A 12507-nucleotide genomic window follows, 5' to 3' on the forward strand; every position below is an offset into this window, starting at 1 on the left:
AGTAAATTCCCCAGGACTGATGTCATTATGTGCGTGGGTGCAAACAATGAAAGATCCCCAACTGGAGCCTCAATGTATTTCCACAAAGCCAATAAACAATAGCAACCAGAAGTATGTTTGACTAATACTTGTTTGGTTTTGAGTTCCTTTGTACTGAAGCAAAGCTGCATGGCACTTTAAACACACAGTTTAAAGGACCATGTGATCTCTTCACTGCAATTGATGTATAATAATATTACTTATTTTCTTCAGAAATTACTGTATCAGTATGGTGGTATGTGTGTGAAACCAAGGAAATTTACTTCAAGCATCTTGAATGTTAATATTTAAGCTATTCTAAAAAAATATATTTTTCTCCAGTATAACAATAGCAATGTAGTATTAGTTTCCAGAGGTGACAAAATACTATGTTTCTAAATCAGAGTAGATGAAGGTACATGAATTGATTCCTGTGCTGCCCAGGGAAGTTGTGGAGTCGCCATCCCTGGAGGTGTGTGAATGTGGCACTTAAAGATGTAGTTTACTGGTGGGCTTGGTAGTGTTACATGGTGGTTGGGCTTGATGATCTTAGGAGTCTTTTCCAACCTAAATGATTCTGTGAGTCTATGATTCTATGTGGAATTGGGTTATTGTAACTGCCACTGATTCCTGATTTTAATATTTATTTCTTTGTTAGCTCACTAGACGCTTACCACCCATCAAGGAGGCCAAGCCAAGGTTGCAAAAGCTGTTCCGTGACTTCTGGTTGTATTCAGTTCTCATGGGTTTTGCTGTGGAAGGATCAGGTAGTGTAAATTTTAAGAGTATAACATTGCTGCTTGCATTTAAACTCTTGATGAACAGGAGTATAACCAATCTGTTTTGCTATGAGATTCAGCACAATACAACTTATCCTTGGACTCTTTTTTTTTTTTCTTTTTTTCCTTAAGAAAAGATGGAACTTAGCCATGACTTAAGGATGAATTTTGATAGGCAAGTTCCTGAAATGGAAGATCAGACTAGTGGTACAATGGAAAAAAAATAGAAACTTTTTATCCATTGAGAAGCTTCACTTAGAATTACCTGAAAATGTGTATTATTTTTGGAACATGAACTACTTGTGCTGAGTGTTTGTGCTTAAGTGTGTGAAAAACTGGGTCTAGGAAGTGGTACAAAGCTTGATGATGCTGATTAACTTTGTGAATCTTAATATTGTTTTTCTACTCTGCCCCACTGTCCTCTTTATACTTGTGCTTCAGGTCTCTGGCCAGAGGAATGGTATGAAGGTGTATGTGAAATTGCCACCAAGTCTCCATTACTCACATTTCCAAGCAAAGAACCACTTCGATCTGTTCTTCAGTATAATTCTGCCATGAAGAATGATACCGTGACTTCTGTAAGAATTAATTTCTTCTATTACCTCTTCCATAATGTCTGTCAGGTGTTACATGATGTACCAACAAAGAAATATTGCATATTTCATAGCACAATACTCTTTCAACCTTCCTCCTATTAGTGAAAAACAGCTCTTTTACACAACTCTTATGTTAGCAGTGTACATAAATGGCTTGGGTTTGGTTTTATTGTGTTTTAATGCAAGCGTTTAGGGTAACAGCTACATGTTTTTGATTAGCTGTGGAAACAAAATCTTTCTGGAGATGGAAGCCTTTTTAATAGTCAGTTTCATCTATTTTTTATCAGACAGACAAAACTTGAACTATGAAAAAGAGAAAGAATTTTCAAAATGTATTTCCTCATGGTATTGCATGGAAACTAGTAGTTACTTCAACAGGGAGCTTGATTCCAATGTTTAATTCTGTTTAATTCTGTATTTTAAGAATCCAGCTTGCTAAGTTAGAGCAAGTTGGTCCTAGTCTGCATTCAGAGGGGGTCTAGCACATTGTTTGTGAACATTAAAAAGTAAAAAGACTAGTATCTGAAGGCAAATGTTTTCAGAACACAAACTAACATAGTCCTCCCACTTCAGATAATTGCATGTATTCATCTCTAGGCTGAATTAAATGAACTGCGGAGTACCATAATAAATCTCTTGGATCCTCCTCCAGAGGTGTCAGCATTGATCAATAAGTTGGACTTTGCCATGTCTACTTACCTCCTTTCTGTTTACCGCCTGGAGTATATGAGGTACACATACACACACACACACCTTTTTCCCTGTTTGTGTTTGTCGTTGTTGTTTTCTTAAGTTGTATGTGTTAAAGACAGAATTTCCAGGCGATATGATAAACGAGGATCAGTATTTTGAGTCAAAATACTCCATGGAAGATTCTGAGACTGAGTATTCAACTGTACAGAAATGAGGATGGGTAAAAGGATGGAATAATATAGCAGGGCCCAAAAAATGGGAGCTCCTCTCTGTAGGGTCTAATAAAAGATGGGCAAAAGGGTTCTTCAGAGAATTATCTTGCAAGTGTAATGTATCTTCTGCGCAGAATTGAAGTCTTGTGCTTGCTCTTCAGAAGGATAAAATATCTGAAAGATAATCTCTTCTGTGAGATTAGTGTAATATAGGAGCTGTGAAAACTTTTTTTTTATGGTGTTTTTCCCTCTCAGTAGTGTGTGTTAGGTTGTACTGTTCTAATTTACTGAATTCACATATTTTTTTTCTTTAGAAGTGTATTCATTACTGCTACGCAAAGAAGTGTGTAGCTGAAAGCTGAGGTGAAAGTCTAGCAGTAAGGAAAGTAGGTAGAAACTTCCCCCATCACATTTTTACTTTGTCAATAGCTAACTTGTGCAACAGTTTCCAGAAACATCCTGGCTGTATTTTAGGAACAATTTTTTAATAAGTGATATTTGCATTGTGCAAATTCAATAGAAGCAAAGACTACAGAAATGCCAAAGATTGTATGTTTGTGATGTTTATGCATTTGTGGTGATTGATACAAAGCTTTTTAGAAATGCCAAAGATTGTACTGTATTTATATGTTTGTGGTGATTGTATAAGTGCATCATCGTCAGATTTCCTGCTCCTGGGGTGTGAAAGTTACTCCCTCAGTGACAAACTGGTGTTTTATCATCTAAGCCTAGTTAGCTGAATGTAGAAACATAGCAATATCACACTTAGTAGAACTTAAAATTACCATGAAGTGAATCGTTACTGTAAGTGTGGTGTTTGCAATGTGGGGTTAAAATACATAGATTTGTGTTGAAGGTGTTTAAATAAAAGGGAAAAAAAAACACACCACCAACAAAAAGACAACAGCAGAACTCTTCCTCTCCTAGGGTATTGCGTTCAACTGACCAAGATCGCTTCCAAGTCATGTTTTGCTATTTTGAAGATAAAGCAATTCAGAAAGACAAATCTGGTAAGTTTACTTATTTAGGTTATCTTGCAACTTGAAATACTATGAAGTTATCTCCAGTCATGCAAAACTAGAACAAATCAGGCAACTAAATAATATGAGTCTCATTCATTAGATTGCTGTTGTCTTATTCTTGCCAAGAATGCTGTTTTCATTTTGAAACTGGTTGTTTCAATGCTGGCTTGGTAAACATAAAGAATTTGTAACTGTTAAGCATAAAGAAAACACAGTTCTTATGAAAACCTTTGACTTCTGTCAATTCTTCAGGAATGATGCAGTGTGTGATAGCTGTCGCTGATAAGGTGTTTGAAGCTTTCCTGACAATGATGGCTGATAAAGTAGGTTACATGACAACTAAAATTTAAAATTAATATACAAGTTCTGATTCAGTTTATGAAAGTGTGCTTGGATTTATACTACTATAATATGTTTTTTAGCCTAAAACCAAGGAGAATGAAGAAGAGCTGGAGAGACATGCTCAGTTCTTACTGGTGAATTTTAACCACATTCACAAGAGGATCAGGAGGGTTGCAGACAAGTACTTATCTGGTCTGGTAGACAAGTAAGTATAGATTTCACTTTTCTTTTTTTCACATTGACTGCTTAGTGAATATTCATGCAATTAAGGAAAACAGTCACGTGGATTTGGTGGCTGGTACTTCTGAAACATGGTCTTGTAAAATGACATCCAACAGTATTTTTAATGCAGACTCTGAAATCACTGCTTAAAATGTCTGTGTCCACTTAGCATTTCCGTGGATTGAGCAAAGGAAAGCACCCACTGGAGCTGACATTGCCTTTATTTAATGAAATAGCTCTACTTAGCTTGCTTTTTAGAGAGCTTTCAAATGTTTATTGAACCAGTCTGTTGTGAGCCAAGGCAAGCTTTGTGATTTCTGTGCAGTATGAGATAGTTTTCTTTGAGCAGCTCCATTTCTTGTTAAAATAATTTCGTTCCTCAGTTCTCCATGGTTACTGTGTTTCTGAATCCTGTCTTGCTGTAGATTTCCTCACTTGCTCTGGAGTGGAACGGTGCTGAAGACTATGCTAGATATTCTGCAGACACTCTCACTGTCACTTAGTGCAGTAAGTGTCTTTTTTAGTGATGCTATTAAGAATATAAGGGGCATATTTCCTTTTTTTTTCCCCTTTCATAGAACTGATTATTTTTTTTCTACATTTGATATTTCCTTTTTTGGAGTTCTTCATCTGCTTTTGCTTTCATCATTAAGATTGTATCAATTTTAAGCAGTAGACTTCCGTGACATAAGGAGTAAATTTGCGCTTCTGTTTCATAGCTAGTAAAATATTGCTTGATAGTTGTCAGATGTTCAGAAAATCAAATTTAGCTTTAAGAAAACATAGGATTACCCATTCTGGATTGTAACTAATGAATTCTTTTATTTTAAATAGAAAATTGATGATGGTTGGTTTGTTTTTGTTTTCTGAATGATAATGGTTGTCACATTATATTCTTTCCAGTCTGTGTATGTGCATCCATATCTCTTGGATTTAGCCTATATTATTAATCTGTATTACTAGAAATATTACATATTAGTATTTTTGAAGGTGGAAATGCTTTATCAAGATTTACTTCCATACTAAATGTAGAGAAGTCTTTGGATTTTTAGAATTACACAGAAAACCAAACTGGAATAAACCCCATCTCTTAGAGTTATTCAGACTGACTTTGAAAGCAAATATGAACAAAACGTTGTGTTAAATCATACATTTTAATCGGGGAGTGTGCTATCTATATTGTTCAAGTTAAGTGCTGATGAATTTTATTTTATTGAGAATTGATCATTGTTTTTGTTTAGGACATTCACAAGGACCAACCATACTATGACATTCCTGATGCTCCATATAGAATAACTGTCCCTGACACACATGAAGCCAGAGAGGTAGGCAGTCCTTCTTAATATATCATATAGCAAATTAATGCCTGAATTTTATTCTTTTTTTTTATGTCTTGGTAAGTAACTCTGAGCTACTCTAAATGGTCGTTTTTTAAAAAAAAACAGCCAAACAAAAAACCCAACTTTAAAAAAAATGCTTACTTGTAGGTAAGGATTTTTTAATACAATCTGACACTTGGCATCTATATTTTTGAGTCTTATTATTTCACTTGACTTGAAGTATGACAGTTCTTTGCTTACCCAAGTGAACTGTTCATTAGAGAAAATATTAACTGTATCATGTTGCTACAACCTGTCTTAATCCCTGTGCTGCTTATTACACCATTAAAACCCATGCCTCCTGTTAAATATCCTGTATTTTACTGATGTATTGGTGCTTTGTTGTTTTAGAGTATAGTCAAGGATTTTGCTGCACGCTGTGGGATGATTCTGCAAGAAGCAATGAAGTGGGCTCCCTCTGTTACAAAATCTCATCTACAGGTGATGAGCCTGTTTCTGTGAAAGAATTTAATCCTTGTACATCTTCAAAATCAGAATTAAATTGTGTTGCTTTTTATTTTTTTAGCTGTCCAAGCTTCATTTTTACTTTTTTTTTGTCACTCTAAGATTCCCTTTATATCATTGCCAGAGAATAAAATTGTTGCTTTGATGTAGTCTAAATCTGAATATCTTTAATATGACTGGTTTGTAAACAGTTGATCAGCCTGAACTTAATTCAGAAATCAGAATTCGGTGCAATAGAAAGCTCTGCCTAGAAAAGTTTAATTATAGCTAGCTTAAAAAACCAGGTGGACTGAAAAATGTAATTAGGTTGTAAAACTTGTTTCTTGTTTCCCTCTTGGGAGGATGTTTTTTTCCATCTATGCAGTTCATTTTTCAAATACAGAGAAATACTGTTATATATGAGACCATTGTAAACTACAGACTTTAATTAGAGCATGAATGTAGAAAATGCTCACATGTGGCAGAGTTCAGCAGAAAGTGGTAAAAGGACTTAGCAAAGACTACAGAAGACTCTTTATGATGTTCTAATAAAATAAATACTATATGTACACAAGAAGTCTCACTACAATAAAATAGAGGTCTCTTTTTGTTAACCCTTTCAGTAGTTGAAGAAAGCATGTAATCTTGTTTAGACCAGCATTCTGTATTCTTGAAGCTGATAACAGAATTTCTATGTAGGCTCAAGAACTATCTTGGACACTGAAAATCTACTTGGTCTTTTCCTTTCCTAAAAACAAAATCCCAAGGGATTCTATCCTTATATAAAATAATAAATATATTCTCATCTTCCATGGAGCCCAAAGCACTTTGTTTTTTAAGGTTCTTTTTGTGAAAAGTCTTTCTTTTTAGAGGACTTCGGCCTTAAAGCATTACCTTATTCACTTCATCCCTTTACAAAATGGAACAAGGCTTACTCTTTATGTATTTTGGATGGTGTTCAAAGTTTCTTACTGCTGGGGAGTAATGCCTAAAAGGGATGAATAGAGATGGTCTACTTGTTGTCAGATGCATGTGTAATTAAGTTTTCTGGTAGTTTGTAATATTGCAACACTTGCTTATGAGCTGCCTTGTTTTAAAAAAAACATAGTAATTTTCCAACAAATACAATTTTTTTGTGTACATCAGGAATACCTAAACAAACATCAGAACTGGGTATCAGGTTTGTCCCAGCACACAGGACTGGCTATGGCTACAGAAAGTGTTCTGCACTTTGCTGGCTACAACAGACAGAACACCACTTTGGGCGTGAGTATTTGCTTGTGTAGCTGTCATGTTAATTTTATAACAAAATCAATTACCCAAATAATACAGATTTTCTAAATCAACTTTGTTGTAGCACTTGAAAATTACTCAGATACCTTACTTCTTTCCATCTCAAGTCAAAGTATCTTCCAATCACATTATTGTACTGTATATTACTGAAAAGTAGGGTAGTAACAAGCAAGAAAGTAAAAACATATCTAATGTCTTTTAAGAGTTGTTTAGAGATGATTTTTAGTGGTTTGAAAGTAGTATCTTTGTATAAGGCTGAAACAAGCTGCTTTCTAGAATAGTAAGGTGAGCCACATCCATTTGCTCTAATTTTACACAGGTACACTCAAAATATACTTTTGCATTGCGCGTTTCATACAGTTGTGTGCAGTTTGTTACATTTCCTCTTTTCTCATATGTGGTTGTAATTTCTGACTTCCTGAAAAACATCCAGTAGAATATGTTGCATTGTCAGCCAGCTTGTTTTCTAAAGAGGCAAGGTGAGAAGTGAGAAAAAGAGAGACTGTGCTGGAAGAAACTTTAAAACTGGAAAGTAAATAGGAGAAACAACTTTCTCATTTTCCTAATGTGTTCACAGTACTTGTTTTGATTAGGGCCCTCCTGCATGCTAAGAACTGTACTGAAAGAAATATGGCAGGGAAGTGACCAACCAAGTGACAAAAGCACTTTTAGAAAGCTGTCAGATTCTAGAATTTTACTACCTTTTTAATGCTTTTTTTGGTCTTTCGAAAGTGTGTCTTTGTATAAACCTTAAAAAAATTTCAAACTGTATACATGGAACTAAGGCGCATTTTCCTTATTTCATTTTTATCAGTCCTGCGACTGTTGTATGTAGTGGACCAGATACTATTCTGATTATAAGCACAAAGAAAACTAAGCTTAAAACATAGGTAAAGGTATAAATAGAAAAAAAGATAAGTGGTTGGATATGAACAGTATAAACAGCTATATGTTGTCTGGTCATAGGCAACCCAGCTAACTGAAAGACCTACTTGTGTGAAGAAGGACTACTCCAACTTCATGGCTTCTCTAAATTTGCGCAACCGCTATGCAGGAGAGGTAGGTACATACTTTTCTGAGTGTGTGGAGTGTTCACCAGCTCTAGCATAGCTTTTTAGGGGATGTTGTCCCTTCCAAACTAAACTGTTCCGTGATTCTATGTTCTTTTAAACATGGACTCTAAATTCCTACAGGATAAAGGGTATCATTTTCCTATGTTATTAAGGAGCTCATTTTACTCTTGGTCTTGTACAGAATTCTTAGACTGCAGACAAAGCTATGTGGCGTTAGCAACGTAGAAAGAAGAGAGAGCTGTTTGTTGTGGATATCCTTACTCAGCACGTGACCAATACCAAAGTAGACTCCTAAAATATTGTTCTTTGTTGAAAAACTCATTGTATTTTACAGGTTTCTGGAATGATTCAGTTCTCAAATGCTACAGGACGAACATCTGACCTGAATAAACTGATGGTCAAAGAGCTGAATGATGCTCTTGAATTGGGTCAGACTGAATTCTACACCCAGGCGATGTTTAAGTTGACTGCACTGTTAATAAGCAGCAAAGGTAATGAAAACCAAATGGAGTTCTGCTTTCTGGATGTGAATGCCAAGATTAATAAACTACAAAAGCTACCTATATACAAACCCCATACGCATCAACTTGATGCAAAGCTGCATTTGGAGATTTTTCAGTCAGGCTTATATTAAGGAAAGGGTGCTTAAGCTAGAAGCTATTTATTACCTATTTTCTTGTTGATGGTGCATTTATTTATTCTGCTGAAGAAATCTGTGTGAATGTTTGTTTTCAGATTGTGATCCCCAGCTACTTCATCATCTGTGTTGGGGTCCTCTGCGAATGTTCAATGAACATGGCATGGAAACAGCAATTGCTTGCTGGGAGTGGCTGCTTGCTGCCAAGAATGGAATAGAAGTGCCGGTAGGAAGCTTTCTAACTACTCTTTCTCTGCCACCGCAAGAGGGGGGAAGAGAGAATATAGGGAGAGATTCACAGCTGTTGTGAATCTGTGTCAAACAAGGATATTAAATGCATTGCTAATCACTTTAACCTGCCAGGAAATTTCTGCTTATGTATTGTTGGAAGTGTGAACACCCTCGCTCGCTATGTGGAGTGTGGGAAATGGATCTTTCTCAGCAGCAGGGAAAACTGTTGGGTTCTCAGCTGTACTTTGCTGCTGAGATACCTGAGCTGCTCATGAATCGGGTCCTGAACTACCATGATTTATAGAATGCTGTTTTAAAGCAAATACTAATTAATGTCTCTGCTCATCATTCAGAGCCTCTGGTATCTGGCGTTGCTCCCTTGCATAAAAAATAGGCTTGCAAAAGTACTAATCCTGTAGCAGGCTAGACCAGCTGTATTTCTGATGTAAGGATGAATCTAATAGTAATAAACCAACTCGGCATGGTCAAGTGACAGTCCACACATGGCTGAGAAAGCTGCCTGGGGTAATTGCTGCAATTAGTGAGCACTAAATATTTAATTTGCTGGATATAATCATCTATCTAAAAATTTACGTACGTCAGTTCTATGCACGTTTCAGTGTTTACCTTTCTTAAGCAATAGTTTAATTTCTTCTCTTAGGCTTCTGGGAAATTTCTTTGTATCTTGTTGAGGAGATCAGATAACCACCAACAGTTTCTTGGCCTCCTTTCTATTAGATGGTGCCACTTCCTAGAGAAGGTTCAGCAAAAGTGAATTTGTGTCATCTTTCTGTTGCGAGTCGACCCAGTGTTAAAGGTGGTAACCTTTAGCAGAGGGAGAGAAAGGACAGCACTAGGTGATCTAACAGTTGGGCCTCTTCAACAAAATACAGCGCTTGTCTGCTGTTCCCTGTAGTCCTTCTGTTACTAGCTGAACTCCCAAAGGAGTCTTTCTTCCCTTTGTGATTTAGGATGTGAAAGACATTTTACTTCAGGTGGGGTTTGTACACCTGTCTTTGCCTCTCCATTAGTGCTGCAGTGAATTTTAATCGAAGTAGTAGGTCATTGTGTGCCCTGTGGAGAAATAGTATGCTTCCCATACAAGAAGATGCTCTTGAAACAGGAAACACTGTAACCTTTGTTTTTGCAGTTCATGCGGGAAATGGCAGGAGCCTGGCAAATGACAGTGGAGCAGAAAGTTGGCTTGTTTTCTGCTGAGCAGAAAGAAGCAGATCCATTAGCAGCCTCAGAAGAGAGCCAGCCAAGGCCTTGTCCGCCAGAGGTCACCCCACATTACATCTGGATAGAGGTGTGTATTTCTTCTGGAATGTCCCACCTATGATGGTGTTGCAGTGATGCTGCGATTAAGCTACTTTGCACTAATTGTTCTTATGATTTGGAAAGATAGTGGAGTCATGATGGTAGTCCCTCTGTCACAAAGCCCCAGGGACACACTGTTTTTAGAGGAGTATAATAATTGGGAGGGAGAAAGGTGTTTGAAACAGAAGAGACTGGTTTATTCATGTGTTGTTTTTTTTTTTTTTTTTTTTTTTGAGTTGAAAAAACATCAAAGAAAGCATAGCATGTCTTGTCTCCTTCTCAGTTTTTGGTGCAGAGATTTGAAATAGCCAAGTACTGCAGTTCTGACCAAATAGAGATCTTCTCCAGCCTGCTCCAGCGGTCACTTTCGTTGAACATTGGAGGGGCGAAGGGCAGTTTGAATCGGCATGTGGCAGCAATTGGACCCCGTTTCAAGTGAGCAGGGTTTTCTTCCTTGTTGAAAACAATAAGATTATATGGGAGCGAAGAACTAAACACTAAATAAATATATATCTTGTCCTTGGCTTGAAGCGGTCAAAATTCTTTTAAAAGACTGGAATTATAAAGAGTCTAAGCTCTGTTTTCAAAGTAGAAGTAGCTAACTTTAGTTTGAAAGTCATTTTGGTGCTTCAGAAAACTTCATGGGATTATTTTGTATAGTGAATTGTCCAGACCATCGATCTAGTCAGTGCATCATTTGGGAATAATTTTGCTCCATCAATTATTTTCGCATTTGTGGCTTGAGGGCTTTAACTTTCTATGGTTTGGTCATCACAGCCTTAGGAACAGACTGATGACGAAACAGTTGCCAAGAGCTCAGAAACAGACACTTTCCAGTGAGCTAAATGGGATTATAGCTGTAGTATAGCTGTAACTGTGGTTTGTATGGTGTTGCGTTGGTCACCATTTCGAGAATGCCAAAATTTTCATTCTGTAAATATTTTGTATATTAGGTTGCTGACTCTGGGGTTGTCTTTGCTGCATGCTGATGTGGTTCCAAATGCAACTATTCGAAATGTTTTGAGGGAGAAGATTTATTCCACTGCCTTTGATTATTTCAGGTACTTTTTTTTTACTTGCAACTACTCACTAAAAGTGTGTGTGTGTGTCTGATTTCCTAAACCTTCCATGATAGCTCAAAGTACCAGCTGTCTTTCTGTTCTAGTGATTTCACTTCCTTTCGTGTTTTTGCCCATTTTAACAAAGGCTTTTATTTTCCTTGTGCTTCGGTGTAGTTCATGAACCATCTTGATGAGGCTTAGGTGTAAGTTCCATTCTTTTATGTGTGGTTTATAAGGTAGTATCTTCAGGGATGTTTGTGCTTTTCTTCCTTACCTTATTTTGGTAACTTAATGCTCAAAACTGTACCTAGATTTATAAGATGTAAAAGGCTGCTATTACAGAATGTATGGCTGAAATGCAGTTTTATCATTTTAAAATACACCCACATTGAATTTGATTTCATGATTTGATGTGGACACAGCAGAAAATAATGTAGTTAACAGGAATGTCTGACAATGTAAGGAGGTTAGTCAGTCATAACATTAAATGTCGAATCCAAGATGCTGACAGGCTGCCATGTTAATTTTCAGTTACAATAGGAAACTTCTGTTATAATAGGAAACTTAGTTATAATAGGAAGCTTCAGTCAGACAGAATGAAGCAATGAGGATAAAATATGGTGATGTGTAGTCTCATCCTTGAAGACTCTGGTCAGAAGGAAAAAACATTGTGATTAATTTGTGGCCCTCCTTTTTAATCTAATATATTTGACTTCATATTATTTGTATGATTTCTTTAAGTTGTCCTTCAAAGTTTCCTACGCAAGGGGAAAAGAGGCTTCGTGAGGATATCAGCATATTGATCAAGTTTTGGACAGCAATGTTCTCAGACAAAAAGTATCTGACAGCGAGCCAACTTGTGCCACCTGGTAAGTTCTTTTATTTGCAGTTTCAAAAGCCCGTTGTTTCTTTGGTTAAATTCTACATCAGATCTGTGTTCTGTTATTAGATAATCAAGACACCAGGAGCAACCTCGATATCAATGTTGGGTCTCGGCAGCAGGCTACACAAGGATGGATAAATACCTACCCTTTGTCCAGTGGCATGTCAACCATATCTAAAAAATCAGGTATCTTTTCAATTCTAACCAGCCAACTTTACAGCATATTTTGTATGCAGATGTTGCTTAAGGTCAGTATTTAACATTGGGCTCATGTTCTCCTCCTGGAGGGAGGAGAACATACC

General features: G+C 36.7%; 1 protein-coding gene across 2 annotated transcripts in view; it reads left to right on the forward strand.

The window, feature by feature from the left end:
- PI4KA (phosphatidylinositol 4-kinase alpha) overlaps positions 1-12507 on the forward strand; it is a 60743-nt gene that overhangs the window by 31892 nt on the left and 16344 nt on the right. For both annotated transcript variants that reach the window (XM_035556832.2, XM_035556834.2), the window contains exons 20-37: positions 677-785; positions 1239-1375; positions 1991-2124; positions 3226-3308; positions 3573-3643; positions 3743-3867; positions 4310-4391; positions 5126-5209; positions 5615-5704; positions 6854-6973; positions 7967-8059; positions 8408-8564; positions 8809-8936; positions 10092-10250; positions 10545-10696; positions 11215-11322; positions 12064-12191; positions 12272-12391. In XM_035556832.2, coding sequence (XP_035412725.1) covers positions 677-785; positions 1239-1375; positions 1991-2124; positions 3226-3308; positions 3573-3643; positions 3743-3867; positions 4310-4391; positions 5126-5209; positions 5615-5704; positions 6854-6973; positions 7967-8059; positions 8408-8564; positions 8809-8936; positions 10092-10250; positions 10545-10696; positions 11215-11322; positions 12064-12191; positions 12272-12391 — 2080 coding nt within the window. The remainder of the gene's footprint in view (positions 1-676; positions 786-1238; positions 1376-1990; positions 2125-3225; positions 3309-3572; positions 3644-3742; positions 3868-4309; positions 4392-5125; positions 5210-5614; positions 5705-6853; positions 6974-7966; positions 8060-8407; positions 8565-8808; positions 8937-10091; positions 10251-10544; positions 10697-11214; positions 11323-12063; positions 12192-12271; positions 12392-12507) is intronic.

Source organism: Cygnus atratus, chromosome 17, assembly GCF_013377495.2.
Source record: "Cygnus atratus isolate AKBS03 ecotype Queensland, Australia chromosome 17, CAtr_DNAZoo_HiC_assembly, whole genome shotgun sequence".
Lineage (NCBI taxonomy): Eukaryota > Metazoa > Chordata > Aves > Anseriformes > Anatidae > Cygnus > Cygnus atratus.